Source organism: Cryptomeria japonica, chromosome 2 (genome assembly GCF_030272615.1).
Source record: "Cryptomeria japonica chromosome 2, Sugi_1.0, whole genome shotgun sequence".
Lineage (NCBI taxonomy): Eukaryota > Viridiplantae > Streptophyta > Pinopsida > Cupressales > Cupressaceae > Cryptomeria > Cryptomeria japonica.
Genome location: NC_081406.1, coordinates 593013303 through 593033479, shown reverse-complemented (window position 1 = coordinate 593033479; position 20177 = coordinate 593013303). Strand labels below are relative to the sequence as shown.

General features: G+C 36.1%; 1 protein-coding gene across 1 annotated transcript in view; it reads right to left on the bottom strand.

Annotated features, from left to right (window-relative positions):
• LOC131051544 (uncharacterized) overlaps positions 1-19959 on the bottom strand; it is a 56864-nt gene extending 36905 nt beyond the window's left edge. Inside the window, exon 1 of the mRNA XM_057986120.2 lies at positions 19392-19959. Coding sequence (XP_057842103.1) covers positions 19392-19768 — 377 coding nt within the window. The 5' untranslated portion in view covers positions 19769-19959. The remainder of the gene's footprint in view (positions 1-19391) is intronic.
• Positions 19960-20177: the final 218 nt, after the last annotated feature.

The window sequence follows — 20177 nt, the reverse complement described above, 5'->3', positions numbered from 1 at the left end:
TCTGGAATGTCCTGATCCTGAAATTTGGCTAAGTCTGGAATGTCCTGATCCTGAAATTTGACTGAGTTTGGAAAACTGAAGAATCCTCCAAAAACTAGATTTTGCAATATAACTCCTGGAGGTCTGAAACCACTCTCAAACATCCTGAAAGTATATATGGAATATAACTTAAAGTATAAGAAACTTATACTTAAATGTTATATTCCATAAAATGATCCTGACGGAGAGACCAAAATGTCAAATTTCGCTCCTGACCCTTCCAAAGGGTCCAGAACAAAAAACACTAAAGATACCTTTTCCTTCAAGATTTGAGTAAAACTAGGCCTGGATTACAGTGAAAGAAGCTATTTAGAATGCCTTGGAGAGATTTGGACCTTCAAAAAATGTGAATTTTGAGCTCAAGAGAGAATTCTGGATAGGTCTTGTCCCTGGCTAGGTTGTTGAGCAAAATTGACCTTTTTGGGCCTTGTGAAGATTGAACCAATGTTGCCAAGTTAAGAAGTGGGTTCAATATGGGGGATTCCAGATGAAGTGAAGTGAAGAAAGTGAAATTTAGTGTGAATAGGCAAGCAAAAAGTGAATTTCGCTCCTGACCCTTCCAAAGGGTCCAAAGCGAAATTCATCAAAGTCACTATTTCCTCTTTGTGTCAAGACAAGATTTTGATTCCTTAGGCATGAAAAGACTGGAGAGAGGTTGTTTAAGCCTTGCAAGATGAGTTGAAGTGAAAGAAAACAAGCAAAGAGAGAAATTCGCTCCTGACCCTTCCTGAGGGTCTAGGGCGAAATTCTTATAGGGCCTGTCCCTGGAAAGAGTCTTAAACTAACTTCATTTTAATATCATTTTGTTGATGATTTAAGTTGAAAATGCTATGTTGAAATGAATTTATCATGTGTCCTTAATCATCTTTTGTTTTGTTTTGGCAGATGAAAGAAGACCAGGCCAGGACAAGGACGACTTTCTCCAGCCCAGCATCAACAAGGACGACGTCTTCTAGTCCAACATTTGAAGGAAAGACAAGGTGGCATCCCAGTCATCACTCCTCCAGTCGAGTTGGTCCACTTCAGCATGTCCAGATTCAATGTACCTGACTCATCAAAGATGGCACTAACTTCGATGTACCTACCCCGGCTATCCATTGGTCGAATATTCCAAAGAAGACATGTGTCCAAATAATGCAATTATTTCATTGGTCAGAATTAAGTTTGTTGTAACAAACCCTAATTAGGGTTTCCATTGTAAAATCTCGGCCATTGATCTCAAGTTGATCGGAGCCATTGAATTGTATTGAGGGCGCTATATAAGCCCTGGCTCCTCATTTGTAAAGGTTAATAGTTAGTCAATGGTTAGCTAATAGATAATAGTTAGTCAGTAGTTAGAAATAGTGAATAGTCAGTTGATAGAATAGTAATTATAGTAGAATAGAAAGAGAAAGCAAAGATTGTTGCCAAGATATTGTTGTAAAAGGCTTGTAAACTTCATTGAAGAAATGGTGAAATCTATGGGTCGATTCAACAATTTGCATGGTCTTTATACTTCTCAGATTTGATTTCATGTTATTAGATGAGTGGAAGAAATGTGTTTGATTGATGGTGAAATTTGTATATCCATACTACTAGCAGTTTGTTGATTGCAGACTTGCCTTGTGTAGTCAATTGGAATCATTCAGCTTAAGCTTAACTTCAATTGTCGCTTCTTCACTGATATACATCAGCCTGATGGTGTCTATGTCTGTAGCGATGATCTGAACATCATAAAGCTTTCCTCCGAAGATCACACTAATCTTGTGGAGATGGTCCTGGGATGTCAAAACAAGACTTAGTTAGAATTTCATCAAAGGTCATTCATTGTTCCTACATTTTTAGTGTCAGAATTAGATCCTTCCCTCGCCCTTATCCTTTTTTCCCTTTTTTCAAAAAATCTAAGCTAGTGAAATCCTGTGATTCCAGCAAATCAGACGTTTAGGTCGTCAAGTGTAAGTCCCCTTGTGATTCCAGCAAAATCACATCATACCACAAAGAGCTTATCCACGAGTAGAGATCCTACATAACAGGAACCTTGAAGCTTCTCCGATTGATCCTTCTGCGATATCTTCAGCATTCGGGAGCTTTATTCAAGAGAGGATAAGGTACCTTTAGGTATTTTATTCTGTGTTCGCATGTGCATGAAAAACACATCAACACTGCGCAAGAAGGATTTCATGATATTCAAAAGATTTTATAAAAAGGAGAAGTCATACAATCACCTCAAGGCAAGATAGGCAAGCAAGGGTAGAAGGTCAACAATACTTCCTATCATCATCACCACATTGAGCTAATGGAATAATGTTGAGTATCAAGAGATATTGCTCAACACTCTTTCATGATGATGAATCAAGTCTACAAGTACAAGCAAATTGAGGTGGCATCCCAGTCACTACTCCACCAATCAAAGGGAGTCCTACATCAGCATATCTTGTTTCAATGAACAAAGCTCACCTGTGGGGGCACAAACTCTAATGCACCTACCCCCACTATCTATTGGTCAAACGTTCCAGAAATGACATGTGTCCATGCATTGTAATTATTTCATTGGCCAGAATGAAGTTTGTTGTAACAAACCCTGATTAGGGTTTCATTGTAAAATCTTGGCCATTGATTGGGTTTGATCCTGGCCATTCATTGTAATGAGCTCTCTATATAAAGCTCAAGCTCTTCATTTGTAAAGGGTTAATAGAAGGTTAATAGAATAGTCTGTAGTCCAAGGATAGATAGATTAGAAGACAGAATAGAAGTAAGATTAGGAGAAGGCAAAGATTGTTGCCAAAACCTTGTTGTAAAGAACATGTGATTTCATTGAAGTTATGGTGAATTAATGTGTCATCTAAACAAGTTGCATGGTCTCTACTTCTCAACTCATTTACTTTCATGTTGATTAGATTAAATGGAGGAAATTGTTGAATGTATTTGTGTGGAATCCGTTTAGTCCATACCACTAGCTTCTTGTTGATTGTAAGTGTGCCTTGCGTGGTCAACTGGAATGATATGAGCTTAACTTCCAATTGTTATATATCCATTGTTTATGCATTAACTTGAATAATAATCAATGTTTGATGATAATGATTTAAACATCTTTGAATTGCACCTTAGGAGATTGCACTAAGCTTGTGTCAAATTGTTCAATTTGATGGTGAGATCTCACCCAATAGGATTCCATCGATGATCTCACCCAATAGGATTCCATCGAATCATTCACTCTTTTCTTGCATTCTTAAGATTAGAATAGACTCCCTAAACCCTATGCCTTTTGCTCTTTCTTTATTCTCCCAGCAAATAGTTAGAATCTAAGTTCCATAAATTCAAGCATTCATGTATAATGTAAGACCCCTTGAAGAAACAGCAATCACAACGACCAATTGTGCTTATCTACACGTCGTGACCCGACATACAAGAACCTTGGAGTTATCTCAAGTGATCCTTATGCGAATCTTCTGCATTTGAGTAACTTTGATCAAGAGAGGATAAGATGCCTTGGTATTTTATTCTATGTTCGCATGTGCCTAAAAACACATCAACAGGTTGCCCCTTTGAAGAGGCCCATGATATTTTGTAATCTGTCTCTATGGCTTGAATACAATATTGCTCTCTTTATTTCATTTGCAATGCATATTCTCTATTTCAATTATTTAATTAATCTATTGCAAGAAGATTTATACCATAGAAGCTTTGGGATGATTTTATCCAAGAGGAGCCAAGACTAGAGACTTTTCAACTAGAGTGGATGAGAGTTAGAACCTAGCCCTCATTGGGAAGACAAGAAAGGGTGGTAAGAAAGGAGGACTTGGGATGGGTCAAAAGAGGAAGAGGATTCCAATTCCTCTCAATGGGAAAGAAAGACTTGAGCCATCTTAAGTGTTTCAAATGCCACAAGAATGGCCACTATGCTTCTCAATGTCTTGAGAAGAAGGGAGAAAGGAAGGCAACAACAACAAATGTAGTTTGTAGGGAGTGCAAAAGCTTCAACTGTGGAGATGAGCTTTCATCCAAACCTGATGGTAATCTTCTCCATGGTGTCATGTTATATACTAACACCAATTCCTATGCAATGTGTATGTGAATTGTGGAGCATTAAGACCTCGTGACCTTCAATAATAAGGCTTACATCAAACTATAATTTAGGAATAGGAGGTAGGTGTACAAGTGTTGCTTGATGATAATGCCAGATGTCCAATTACAAGGACGCAATCTACTTCCTTCTACCTGCCTTTAAGTGATGTTCTTGAGCTTCATAATGTGTTGTATGTTCCTAGGTTAACTCAAAAATTGTTTTCAATGCCATCCATGACAGATCTTAGGTGTGTGGTTGAGTTTAAAAATCAGCAAGACGGTATTAGAGATTGTAACCAAAAGCTTGGTTGAGTTTTGGCTAGAGTTATGTGAGGGGGTGGCCTTTATGGACTACTTGCTAATCCAACTAAACATGAAATACCGGTGCACAACAATGACCAACTGTGCAAGCTTTGGCACAAGAGACTTGGTCACCTATAGTATGGAGCATTGCCTCTCTTAAAGGACATGGTGGAGAGATTGTCAAACTTCAAGATAAAGAAGGCAGGAGTGTGCAAGAGTTGCACACTTGACAAGCATGCTAAGACTACTTTCCCTAGAAACGAGTGCTAATCAATAGAGATTATTGGTTTGATTCATTTAGATGTGTGCAAACCTATATTAGCAGCTTCATTGGCAAGTAACATTGATTGTGTTTCACTTATTGATGATTACTCTAGGAAAACTTGGATTTGCTTCATGAATACCAAAGATGAGGTGTTTGGAAAAATCCAAGAGTTCAAAGCTCTCATGGAGAATCAAACTAGAAGAAATATTAAGGTCTTGAGGTTTAATAATGGAGGTAAGTACACCTCCAAGGAATTTGATGCCTTTTGTAGGGATGAAAGGATCAAGAGGGAGTTAACTTGCCTTACAACCCTCAACAAAATGGGAAGCTCAAGTTCATTATAGAGACAACAAAAGCTATGATCCATGACCTAGATTTGTCAATGTTTCTCTATGCAACCGCATGCAATTATATTGTTTGCATTTTGAACATGTGTCCTCACTAGGTGTTAAAAGGACAATACTCCAAAGGAATTTTTCACAAGAGAGCAACTTAATGCTTCTTATTTTTAGGTGTTTGGAGTTTTGTCTACATTCAAGCACCAAAGGAGAAGAGAACAAGGCTTGAATCCTCCACCATGAAGAGTGTGCTTGTGGGATAAAGTGAATCCTCCAAGGCTTACATGGTCTATGTTTCATCCTGACACAACATAGTAGTAAATCAAGATGTGAATTTTGATGAAATGCTTGGTCTTGTAAGTTTCAACAGCCTCTATGGAGGTTGAGGGTGAACAAATTGTTGTTTAAGGAGCCAAACTGTAAAACTACAACTATACCAAATGTAGTTTGCAAATCTATCATTGCCTTTTAGTATAGCTAGGAAGCCTAGATGGCATACATAGACATTGCAAGAGGCACAAGAACAAGTAGGAGCACCAAAGGCTTCATTACAAGTGACTCATCCCCCTCAAAAGTTAATGAGTTATGTTGCATTTATGTCTGCCATCATTGATGCAAAGCCTTCCAATTTTGAGGATGCAAATTCAAAGGAGGTTTGGCAAGATGCCATTGCAAAGGAGTGTCACTCTGTTATGCAAAATGATGTAATGTCCCCTAATTTGTTACTCTTTAATTTAACCCAAATTTGGCCAAATCTATAAATAAGTAATTGGGTTTTATAGGCATGCCTTTGCATATTGTTTTCCTGCAACAAAAAATTAGAGAACATATATGAAATAATACTTAAACTGAAATATGAATTATATTGAATGATATCAAATCTGCTATATTAATGACTGTTGAATTATATTTGTTGAATATAATCAGATTATTATATTTCCTAGATGAGATCAGATTATTATATGAAGTCAGTTTGTAAGTCAGTTACTAATCAATTCCTTTAGTCCACTAGTTGGATAGGGTGTCCAAGAAACCATCCCTCCTAGGCCCAAGGGCAGAATACCATATCCCCCTTGGCTCCATATGGCAGGTGTTAGGCATCCATCATGGAGTAGCGTACCCAGCGAGGTGTTCTATCACCGTTCCCCCTCATCACAACCACCTTCTCTCTTAAGCCCACGAGCAGATGCTTCACCCCTCTTGGCTCCATGTGGCAGGTGTTAGGCATCCACTATGGAGTGGCGTACTTAAGAGAGTCCCTCATTTACAATGAATCATTTATTATATTTATTCAATTCATCACATTATGATACTCCATTATATCTTATATAATTGTCACATTCCATTATATTACATTAGTGCCTTGTATTGTGTTATCATCAATATTTTCTGTTAGTATCTTTGTATCAGTATTAACCATTTATTACCATTATTCCATTTTACTGAATTTATTATTCCTTATATTAGTCACATCATATGGAATTACAGCATTACAATATTTTGTGCAGCCTGAATTTAATTGTATTATGTATTCCAAAATTAATGCGCAGATATATATTTATACGTCCAGTCTAACACTATTATCATTTTAATTATTAATATTATTTATCTAATTTGTCTCTCAAATTAATATCATATTAATGCCTTCTATTTGATTAACACTATGCACAACAGTTACCATTAATGATATATCAATAAGATTGAATATAATTATATTTTGTTGACTGCTATACTTTAATATTCTAACAAAAAATGGTCTTCTACATACCTGTTGCTGCCTGCTCCTATTTTCCTATTCTGGCAGACCTGAAGATTCTTCCCTTGCTCCTTTCTTACCTTACTGGCAGACTCGGATCAATACTCCGTGTTTATTCCCTCCTCTCTTTTCCCTTCCTGGTAATTTCTATGTGTATTCCTTGCTGGCAGACTTTATAATTTCCTCTATGAATTATGAATATATATGAAATTAAGTATGACACCAAGAACCAAAATGCTACTGCTGTAACTTAGTAACAGTTCTGATCTGATCCAATCCATGGTGATGTTCCTGGATGCTTGGATTCCTTTCCTTTATATTTCTCAATGTGAAGGAGAGGTCACACCTCTTCATCATGCATGCCCTTTGGCAAGGGACACACCCTTTCACCTGTTGGCATTTGGCATTATAACAGACAAGGAGAAATTGTTGGCATTTCAATAAGGATATTGAGAAGGTTGTTGATGATTATGGATATAACTGATTAAGGATGTTTATTGTCTTAATATTATTATTTTGTCATTGATGTCAAGAAATTGATTTTCTAATTCAATATGATGTTGCCATATCTTGAGAAGTATGATTTGATGAGTATAAAGATGTCGGTAAAAGATACAGAAAGAATATGATGAATAAGGGGAGAAATAAGTTATTCAATGGGCAACTATTACCGAGCTAGACAATGATGAGATCATGATGATTAGATTGTTTTGATATCCTACATATGTTATTGATTGAAAGGTTAATACTATACTATGTTACCGAGCAAAGAACCTAGTCGGTAAACCCTAAGGAACCTAGTTGGTAAACCCTAAGGTTATCGCTATCGGTTAATGAAGGAAGAATGTCTACCGAGTGAAGTTTAGTATTTACCGAGTTGCAACCGAGTAATAACAGAATACATTAAATGATTACATGCATTATTTAACGAAGGAAGCTGATGAGTTGGCTATGATTAAATGATTGGTATGTTGTGAATGAAGTTTGTTAAAGAATCTATGGCAAAGGAAAATCGGCAGGAAGATCTACATCTTAGATTGAACCGCAATACCCTAGCACAAATTCCAAGAAATGTATGCAAGTTCCGAGGCAAGGTAAAACGTTTTCAAATCGAAGGATACATTGAACCTGGACAAAGTTTGAAGATCTGATGGCTATGATTGATCATGGGAAATGTGATCAAGGAGATTAAGCGGTTGGCCAATTGTTTATAAATAGGGAATCGTTGATAAACAATGTATGCGGGCAAGTGTATGCACAGGGATGCTACATAGTGATTACCGAGCACAGAAGCTTGAAGATCTATTTTGAATAACAGAGTATAGAGCCCAGCAGATGGACAAGATTAGTTCTATGTCTATATTGTATTGAGCAAATAAGAATCTGCTTTAGCATTTTAGATGTGAAGTTGCAAATAGATTTTTATTACTGTTATTTAGTGAAGTGACAGAAAATCTCTTAACCGAGTGGACTTAACAGTCTTATTTGTAAAACCCTCTAGCAAGGTGACATTCTGATTGAATGTTTGAAATCCTTTAACAAAGTCATTTCTAACAAGGTGAAGATCCTAACAGATCTAAGGGAAATCCCTTAACCGGGTCACATCTAGCAATGTGTTTTGTAATCTTTAACAGGATTTGATTTTAACCAAGCATACTCTAGAAGAGTATATTTCTTAATGGGTCCGAAATCCCACAGTGGTTTTTCCCTATTTGGGTTTCCACATTAAATCTGGTGTTATGAGTGTTATGATGTTTATATGCTTTTGAATTTGCATGTTTAGCAGTTTTGGTTATATTACTGAAGTATATGTTACCGAGGTTGAATCTGATATTTTTATGGAAGATTAAGTTTGTATGATTCATCCCCCCCCTCTCATCTTATTAGCTTGGCATATGTACTTATCTTTAAGTATCAGAACTATCAATTGGTATCAGAGCTTTGGACTCCGGAAGAAAAAGTTTAAAGGTACTTGAGGAAAAGATCCAAAGATGTATAAGAGGGATGCACCGAAGCTGAACAAGTCAAGTTTCTCTACATGGCAGAAAAGGATGAAGCTACACCTATCAGGAGTTGGAGAATATGTTGTATATTATCTGGAGAATGATTTCATCACACCGAGCACCTATCCATTGACTATGGAAGAGATAAAAGCAAAGCAAGAACATATCCAAACAATGATTGAAATAACATCTGCATTTACCGATTCAGAGTTTAATGATCTAGAAGGCTGCAATGATGCAAAGGCAATGTGGGACAAGCTCATAACTGTGTATGGAGGAGATAAACATGTTCAAAGAGCAAAAGTGGATAGTCTTAGAGGACAACTTGAATCTATGAGGATGAATGAAGGTGAGAACATAACCCAGTACAGTACAAGACTAAAGGAGATTGTCAATCAAATCAAAGGAGCAGGTGGAACTATTGAAGAAAAGGATATAATAATTAAGTTGTTAAGAACCCTTCTACCGGCTTATGCAATCCGAGTCTCTACAATCAATGAATTGAGGTCTGTACCTAATATGCCAATTTCTTTAGATGCTACTATTGGTACGCTACATGCATTTGAGTTAAGTAACTTTGATAACAGTGGGTCATCGGTAAATAAAGTTGAATCTGCATTTACTTCTTGTCATATTGGTGAATCTGATGATTACAATGATAGAATGAGTAAGTACACTAAAGGGGATCACAGTGGAGCAAATGAAAGATTTCGCAAGAACATGGAGGAAGTACACAAACTGTATGAGGAAATCAGAAAGCAAGAAGAGTTTGAAGCACTATTAGCCAGAAGGTTACCGAGAGGCAAAGGTAAGTATAAAGGAAAACTACCTTTGAAATGTTTCAATTGTGATAAGATAGGACATATGGCTTCTAACTGTCCTGACAAAGATTCTACTGAAAAGAGAGATTACCGAGATGATAGACAGAAAGATAATCATTACAGAGGACACCGAGACTTCAGAAGAAAAGATAGAAAGTCATGCTTAATAGCCGATGAGGAATCCAATGATGATAAATCAGATGAAACTGATACAGACGAAGTAATTTATGTGGCTATCAAAGATGGATTAGATGAAGAAAGGTATGAAGAAAAAGCCCTTATATCTCACATAAATACTAATGATTCTTGGATCATAGATAGTGGATGCTCACATCACATGACAGGTGATAAACACAAGTTTGTTATGTTAGAAGACTATGATGGAGGCTATGTAAGATTTGGTAATGATGCACCATGTCCGGGAAGAGGTAAAGGATCCATAATACTTCTTGACAATGCAAGATGCAATGATGTTTATTGGGTTGAAGGTTTGAAATACAATTTGTTGAGTGTAGCACAGCTAAACAATACAAGATACCGAATAGAATTTCAGAAAGGAATTGTCAAAGTTCATGACAAGCATGGAAAGTTAGCTGCTACCGGGACACAAACAAAAGGTAACACATTTCACCTTGACTCAACTCGGAATAAATGTTTGTATGCAAAGATAGATGATACCCGGTTATGGCATAGAAGGTTTTGTCATGTAAATTTTGATAATCTGATCAAAATAAGCAAGAAGCACCGAGTAAGAGGTCTACCGAGTTTGGAAAAACCTGAGAATGCTATGTGCCGAGGATGCCAGATGGGTAAAATGACAAGATCAAGCTTTACAAGTAAGTCTTACACTTCTAAGGGAATTTTAGATCTTGCGCACGCTGATCTTTGTGGTCCTACGTAAGTTCAAAGTTATTATGGTGATAAATACTTTATATTATTTGTGGATGATTACTAAAGGATGATGTCTTTAATGTTTTTAAAAGAAAAATCAGAAGCTTTTCAAATGTTTAAATGGTACAAGGCAAGAGTTGAAAATGAAACAGGAAGACAACTGAAATGTCTTAAGATCAGATAGAGGAGGAGAGTTCGCATCTGATGAGTTCAACTTATTCTGCAATGATCATGGTATAAAAAGACAAGTCTCTGCACCAAGAACTCCACAGCAAAATGGAATAGCTAAGAGAAGAAACAGATCTATTGTGGATTGTGCCAAAACCCTGATGATTGAAAAGAAAGTGCCACAAACATTTTGGAGAGAAGCAATAAGCACTGCAGTTTACACCCTGAACCGAGTACAACTGAAGAAAGGTACTTTGAAGATACCATATGAAATCTGGTATGACAAGAAACCTAATGTAAGTTATTTTAAAATCTTTGGAAATAGATGCTATGTACACAAGGATGATAGAAATGGCAAGTTTGATCAGAAAAGTGAAGAAAGAACATTTCTTGGTTATTATTCTAGAAGTAAAGCATTTAAATGTCTGATCAAATCATCTAACAAAATAGTAGAAAATGCAAATGTGAAAATTGATGAATTTGCAAAAAGAAATGATGAAGGAAATTCGAAGGAACCAGAAGATTATGATGAATTTGTCTATGTTCAACCGACAAGTCCTATCGAGAAACCTGTAGAAGGAAATGAAGAAAATATCCAGTTACCGAGTGATGAAGAACATACAGAGCCTACCGAGCCTGTATTAGCCAAATATGTTAGAAGACATCATGCACCAAGTCTGATTATAGGAGATAAAGATGATCTAGTGATGACAAGGAACAAACTGAGACAGAACACATGTCTGATATCTGAATTTGAACCAAGAATAGTGAAAGAGGCATTTAACAGTGAAGATTGGATAAATGCTATGATAGAAGAGATTGATCAGATCAAGAAGAATGACACATAGACATTGGTCCCAAGACCGAAAGACAAAAATGTAATCAGTACAAAATGGATTTTCAGAAACAAGCTGAATGAAAAAGGAGAGGTCATTCGAAATAAAGCAAGACTAGTTTGCAAAGGTTATGCCCAAGAAGAAGGAATTGATTATGGTGAAACTTTTGCACCTGTAGCAAGACTTGAAGGAGTAAGAACATTGTTGGCATATGCTGCTTACAAGAATTTCAAGGTATATCAAATGGATGTCAAATCTGCATTTCTGAATGGTATATTAGAAGAAGAAGTTTCTATTGAACAACCTGAATGATTTGCTGAAGACGATAAAAAAGATCAGATATGTAAATTGAACAAAGCTTTATATGGTCTGAAACAAGCACCGAGAGCATGGTATGAAAGATTGCACTCTTATTTAATCAAGATTGGTTTTATAAGAACAAGTGAAAACAGCAATATTTACATGAAGAATGATGAAAATGGAATACTGATCTCAGCCATATTTGTTGATGATATTATATTTTGTGGGAATGACTCTCTATGTAAGAACTTTGGAAATGAAATGAGCAAAGAATTTGAGATGTCATTAATCGGTGAGATAAAGTATTTTATAAGTTTACAGATACTGCAAATGAAAGATGAGATTTTCATTACTCAATCCAAGTACATAAAGGAAATCTTAAAGAAATTTGGAATGGAGGATTCAAAACCAGTAAGTACTCCTATGACTACCAACTGTAAACTATCAAAGAATGATGAATCTGCATCTGTTGATGAGACACTTTACTGATCCATGATTGGAAAGTTGCAATATGTTGTTCGCAGCAGGCCAGACATAGCACATGCAGTAGGTATAGTTGCAAGATTCTCTGCAGATCCTAAGGAAACACACATGACAGCAATCAAGAGAATTTTTAGATACTTGAAAGGCACTGAAGATTATGGCTTAGTATATTAGAAAAGAAATGATTTTGATTTAAAAGTTTATACTGATGCTGATTAGGCAGGCAACATTGATGACAAAAAAAGCACAAGTGGAGGAGCTTTATTTTTAGGAGAAAGACTAGTGAGTTGGCTTAGCAAGAAACAAGGATGTGTTTCACAGTCAACAGCAGAAGCTGAATACGTTGCTGCAGCAATAAATTGTACCAAGTTACCAACATAGCATGGATCAAACAACTGCTGGAAGGTATAAATAAGAAAGTTACCAAGCCAGTAACTATATTCTGTGACAATACTAGTGCCATTAACATTTCAAAGAATCTTGTTATGCACTCTAAGACAAAGCACATCTCTATCAAATATCATTATCTTAGAGAAGAAGCTCAAGAGAAGAAAGTGAAGAAAGTGGTGTTGGAGTATGTTAGCACAAAGGAACAAATAGCAGATATCTTCACCAAGCCACTACCAAGGGACACTTTTGAGTATCTCAAAGGTAAGTTAGGGATCCTACCCCTATCTTCTACTCACTGACCGAGTTTGGTGAAAGCATCAATTAGATGACTCTACAGAATATCTTTTAGGAGTTGATGTTGATTTACACACTTTAGGATGTTTTCTAAAGGTGTACAGGAAATAATACAGGGAACAAGAATTGAAGACATAAATGCTCTGACCGAGACTAAAGTTGACACATAACAACAGAAAATCACTTCATACAGGAAGAAATTATGTTTTAGTTCTTTACTTTTTGGCATTGTTGTCAAAGGGGGAGAAGACTGAGGAAAAAGCAAGACTGGAGAAGAGGAGAAGACTAATGTATGGGGGAGAATTCTGATGACAGAAGGAGAGCATTTCAGCATTTCAGAATCTCACAGCAATCTGAATCAATTAGGTCAAATCAATTGGTTTTGCCATCAATGCCAAAGGGGGAGATTGTTGGCATTTGGCATTATAACAGACAAGGAGAGATTGTTGGCATTTCAATAAGGATATTGAGAAGGTTGTTGATGATTATGGATATAACTGATTAAGGATGTTTACTGTCTTAATATTATTATTTTGTCATTGATGTCAAGAAATTGATTTTCTAATTCAGTATGATGTTGCCATATCTTGAGAAGTATGATTTGATGAATATAAAGATGTTGGTAAAAGACACAGAAGAAATATGATGAATAAGGGGAGAAATAAGTTATTCAATGGGCAACTATTACCGAGCTAGACAATGATAAGATCATGATGATTAGATTGTTTTGATATCCTACATATGTTATTGATTGAAAGGTTAATACTATACTATGTTACCGAGCAAGGAACCTAGTCGGTAAACCCTAAGGTTATCGCTATCGGTTAATGAAGGCAGAATGTCTACCAAGTGAAGTTTAGTATTTACCGAGTTGCAACCAAGTAATAACAGAATACATTAAATGATTACATGCATTATTTAATGAAGGAAGCTGATGAGCTGGCTATGATTAAATGATTGGTATGCCGTGAATGAAGTTTGGTAAAGAATCTATGGCAAAGGAAAATCGGCAAGAAGATCTACAGCTTAGATTGAACCGCAATACCCTAGCACAAGTTCCAAGAAATGTATGCAAGTTCCGAGGCAGGGTAAAACATTTTCAGATCGAAGGATACATTGAACCTGGACAAAGTTTGAAGATCTGATGGCTATGATTGATCATGGGAAATGTGATCAAGGAGATTAAGCGGTTGGCGAATTGTTTATAAATAGGGAACTGTTGATAAACAATGTATGCGGGCAAGTGTATGCACAGGGATGCTACATAGTGATTACCGAGCACAGAAGCTTGAAGATCTGTTTTGAATAACAAAGTATAGAGCCCAGCAGATGGACAAGATTAGTTCTATGTCTATATTGTATTGAGCAAATAAGAATCTGCTTTAGCATTTTAGATGTGAAGTTGCAGATAGATTTTTAATACTGTTATTTAGTGAAGTGACAGAAAATCTCTTAACCGAGTGGACTTAACAGTCTTATTTGTAAAACCCTCTAGCAAGGTGACATTCTGATTAAGTGTTTGAAATCCTTTAACAAGGTCACTTTTAAAAGGTGAAGATCCTAACAGATCTGAGGGAAATCCCTTAACCGGGTCACATCTAGTAATGTGTTTTGTAATCTTTAACAGGATTTGATTTTAACCGAGCATACTCTAGAAGAGTATATTTCTTAGTGGGTCCGAAATCCCACAGTGGTTTTTCCCTATTTGGGTTTCCACATTAAATCTGGTGTTATGAGTGTTATGATGTTTATATACTTTTGAGTTTGCATGTTTAGCAGTTTTGGTTATATTACTGAAGTATATGTTACCGAGGTTGAATCTGATGTTTTTATGGAAGATTAAGTTTGTATGATTCAACCCCCCCTCTCATCTTATTAGCTTGGCATCTGTACTTATCTTTAAGTATCAGAACTATCATCACCATTAGCATCTTTTTGAAAGAGTGCAACTCTTCATTATTTCTGCCCTTTGAAAGGGACATAACCTTTCATAATCAGGTCTGTACTTCTTATTTAAATCAGATGTGCCCTTCTCATTTCCCAATTATCCCCCCTCTCAAATGAGGTTCTCTTCTCCCTTTTATGTCTCATTGTCGAGGGAGTCACAACTTTTCCTTCCATGTCTTTTGACCATTCATTAACTTATATAAATTTTAATTAATTATATTTAATTATATTCTTTTATATTTTAATTTAATCTCTAATATTTAAACTTTATTATTATTATTTATTAATAAATTCTATTTCAAAGGGGGGACATTACAAATGATGCTTGGGAGATTGTGCCTAGACAAGAAGGAAAATCGGTGATTGATACAAGGTGAAGCATGTGGTAGAAAAGTATAGAGAAGTACAAGGCCAAATTCATTGCATGGGGGTTCTCCTAGAGAGGGAGTTGAATTTGATAACGACTTTGCTCCAGTTGCATGATATACTTCTATCAAGGTGATTATGTTTCTTGCATCTTATTTCAGTTAGTCTTTATATCAAATAGAAGTAAAGACAACTTTTCTAAATGGCAAAATAGAGGAAGCAGAGTGTATCAATCAACCTAAGGGGTTTGAAGTGCATGAGCAAGAGAACCATGTATGCCATTTGAAGAAGGCCCTATATAGGTTGAAGCAAGCACCATGTGCTTGGTACTCATAAATTGATGAGTGCTAGTTTGGGCTTCATCAAAACTGTTGCAAAACCTAGCCTTTACTATCTGTTTGATATATCTGATCTGTTAGATTTGGTCCTATATATGGATGACCTAATCCCTACAGGGAGCAATGAGAAGCTCATAGCATGATCTAAGGGGGAGTTGGCCTTCGACTTTGATGTTATGGACATAGGCATTACGCAATATTATTTGGATCTTGAGGTGTGGCCAGGTATAGTTTTGTCCTTTCTCGGTCAAGGGAGGCACACAATAAAGATTCTAATTAGATTTCAAATAATGGATAGTAAGCCCCTATCTACTCCCATGGTTTCGAATTCAAAGTTGACTATGGATCCAAATTTGGATTTGGTGGTCCTTTAGACTTCAAAGTACAGGTTAGTTGATAAGTTCTCTCATGTAATTGATGAATTCCCATTTGATATTTGCTTTGCAATGAATGCATTGAATTAGCTCATGGTTAAGCCAAGGTAGATTCAATGGAATGCTGCAAAGCATGTGCTCTGATACTTTAAGGACACAATTCATTATGGATTGACGTATGTTAGAGATGGAGAGTTGAAGTTGTATGGCTTTGTGAATTCAAACTAGGGAAGATATGCTTGTTCTATGAAGAGCGCTTAGGGTATTGTTTTAGATAGGGATTAGGGATGATATCATGGTTGAACAAGAAGCAGGTGACAGTGGCATTGTGTTCAGCAGAGGCAGAGTACACGGCAGCCTCTTCTACTAGTTGTGAGGCTATATGGCTTCACAAGTTGATAGCATAAGTAAACAATCAGATGTTGGAGCCGATAATTGTGTACTGTGACAATCAACGTTGCATCAGACTCTTTGAGAATCTAGTGTTTCACTATCACTCTAAGCATATAGACATTTGATACCATTTTTTTAGCGACAGAGTTCAGAAGAGACAATGTTGCTTGAGTATATTTACTTGGATTCACAGGTTGAAATATTTTGATGAGAATTTAAGTGTTTTTAGGACTGTTCTTTCCAGACAGCTTTGGTTCCATATTGGTTATTAATGTTGCCAAACATACCAAAGAAATAAAAAATTCCTCACAAAATAGTATCTGCTTCATGAGAAACATTCATCATTTCTCGAGAAACTTTTCTTTCATCCCAGAAAGGAGGGAAAGCCAGAAATTGAGATTTCTGTTGCCACCACATTTCTCCTGTCTCTAAGAAAAGAAGTAATAGATTCCTCACAAAACAGTGTCTGCTTCATAAGAAACATTCATCATTTCTCGAGAAACTTTTCTTTCATCCCAAAAAGGAGGGAAAGCCAGAAACCGAGATTTTGGTCACCACTGCATTTCTCCTGTGTCTCAGAAAAGAAGTAATAGATTCCTCACAAAACAATATCTGCTTCATCAGAAACATTCCTTTCATCCCAGAAAGGAGGGAAAGCCAGAAACTAAGGTTTCTATTGCCACCGCATTTCTCCAGTGTCTCACAATGTGATGGTTAATTTAATCATGTTTCAACTTTCTGCCTTTGATGAAATAAATGCCCAAGCCTTCTTAACATATGGACTGAAATACTGCCCAATCATTGACTTCTTTCTACCAAAAATGGAGATTTCAGTTGCTGCTGCATTTCTCCTTTGTCTCAGAATGTGATGGCTCATTCCAATCATGTTTCTGCCACTGACAACATAAATGCCCAGGTCTCCTTGACATGGTATGTTACACATGGCCTAAGTCTCACTAAATTCCTTGTCACATGTACATACGTTTGCAGTATAATTAGATATAGTAATATCAGTATAGCTTCCAGTTCCTTATTTGATTAACTACCATTATTTGTAATGCATGCATAAGGGGTGATGTGTTCCACTAGCAGGAATAAAAGTGGGTTGTGAACACAATTATTTAATATTGTTTTCCCCACTTATGGATGTTTAGAATAAGATATTTAATGACTTAGGAAGTAGAAAAAGAATGACATGTGGACTTCTCCAAGTGGAAGCATGGAAGAGGCAACAAGTGTCTCTTGGTATCCAGTCATTTATTACATTTAATGTAATGTTTATCTTGCAAGTATGGGCATCTAAGTTGGAGGGAAAGTATTGGAAGCTAAACCACTATCTTTTTTAAATCCGTGGAGGCATTCCAAGGGTTGTAGTCATCAAGAATGAACAGGCTCCTTTGGGAACTTTTATTGGTGGTTTTAGAGCTCTTGCCATTCTATAAATTCAGCCTTTGGGTGTAGATTTTATATGTAATAGTTGAATATAAATTTCTCTGTAGGAACAAAGGACGAATGGGAGGCATAAGGAGGTTGTTCACACGTACATAGGTGTTGCTATGGTGAAGGCAAGGAGGAGAATGGAAGTGATTGTACTGTAAGCACTTTTATTGTTGATAATGCAAGTTTGTCTTCTCTTCTTAGTGGAGTTTTTTTCCCGCAAGGGTTTTTCCACGTAAATCATATGTTATGTGTTGATATTATGTTGCTGATTTATGCCTTATTGTTGATATCTTATGCTGATGTTAATCATTGTTTATTGCTGTTATAAGTTCACATAAAATAGGTTGATTAAGCATGATAAACAAGCTGTTTTTGGCATCTAATCTTGGTTTTCCACAATTAAGGCAAATTAATTTTCAGCCTTGCATGAGTTTCAGATTTTCATGTTGCAGCTATCCAAGCCTTGAATCTCATCCTTTAATTAGTTTCTCGGATAGAGATTGATCTTCACAATCTTTGATATTGAACCTGTTTATTTCCCAATAGAGATTCAGAAATAAAAGAAGAAAAATTGCATGCATATGAAATAAAATATGCAGTAAACTTTGGCTAGGTTTCTCCTAAGTTTTTTCTGTTTGGTGCATCTCTTAAAATATTTTCTTACCGAATGCAAATTCAAACTCAAGCCTGGTTGCTCTGTTGGATTTTCTGTGTAAAGAGGATGCTTTGTAATCCAAATGCTATTAGCAAGGTAGTGGTCCAACCTAAAAATGAAGAGAAAATTTACTCAGTTGAATGGGTACAAGGTCTAGAACACACGCCAACTGTTAACCTGAAACTCCCAGTTAACAATGCCAAATGCCACGGAACTAGCTTGAAAGCTGCATTACATCTTGATGGGTGTAAATCTGTTATAAAATTGCTGAAATCTTTCTGTTACCCGAAATAAAATAAGATGCAATTCCAATAAATTCAACAAAAACCCAGACTTAAATTCATGTCTGAGCAAGAAAATTTTGCTCAAAAGTATTTCCTCATTGTCATGGGTAGTAAAAAGTTATAGAATTCAATGCCAAAAAACTTGGGTTGCCCTCTGAAGTTCTGAAGAAGATAATTCTTTATCCAGTGCTTTTTCTTTCAGATAACAACATCATCAATTATCGATCCAAAACATTGATGCAAAAATCTACAATACATTTTTTTCCCCAAAAAGATTTTCTGCGCATTGATAATAGATATGGAACCTGAAAACATTATATTCTTTAAAAAGCACAATCCATATTCAAAGGTACTGAGTGAGTATTACATTATAACTAGAAAACCCTTCTCGTTTCTGTTTATGATAGGTCAATGTAGTTTTTATACCAGATTTGGCTTTGTTGTGCCGTTTCAGTAGAATGCACATGGAAATGCCACTCCTACAACAGACCCTTCCTTTATAGAATTTGGAAAACAGAATTTAGGAGTCAATTAATTATAAGTGACCAGCTGAGATTATGAGAGGTTAGGATTTGTAAAATTGCAGTAAATGGGAAACACTATTTAGTATACTCTGCGACAGTGATGCAGTAATATTTGTAGAACATAATGTATAAAGTTTACCTGCGTTTGAAGTTTGTAGTGACACCCACATATGTCTTGCGCATATCTGCAGATATGATGAGATAAACACGCCAGCCCTTCGATTTATTCTCTTCTTCTTCTTCATTATAATCAATAACAATAGCAGATTGGGGTTGATTTTTCAGATCCTTTAATAAAGACCGTCTGGATTTAGAAGATTTGGAATTGGAGGAGCGATTTTCGTTACCATTCTCTTTGATAATAGATATTACAGGCGTTCTGGGGGTTGCTCCTTCAATGGGGGAAGCCATTATTACTGATTTTGACTTTAATTGGCCATAGCATCTGTAAACCTGTTGGCCTTGAATCTCTTGCAGCCTCGTAACTTTTAATTTTCCCAAGAATAAACGCAGCATAGATTTCACAAAATATCGATGATGGTAGAAATCTGATCAGATAATTCGGAAACATGTCACTATCAAACAGACTACTGGAAGTTTCACGCATACTTTTCGTAAAGCCTGACTACCGGCCAAAAAAATAATTTTTCTCAATTTTGAAAAATAAAAAAAATGAAGAGGCATAAAGAATTTAATAACTACTACTTCCACCATTAGGAGGTTGTATGAATGCCGGAACAGAGATTTAAGAATAAATTGGTCTGAGCAAATTTTTTCAGTAGGTTAATAAGTTTTATATCCTTAAGCAGATAAGAATGTTGAACGGAATAACATAAAATGAGAGTGAGATGGAGATACTGTAGGGAGTGGTGATATACTTTCAAAGAAGTAAATAGTAAATATGAAAGTGTGCAAATAAGAGTGT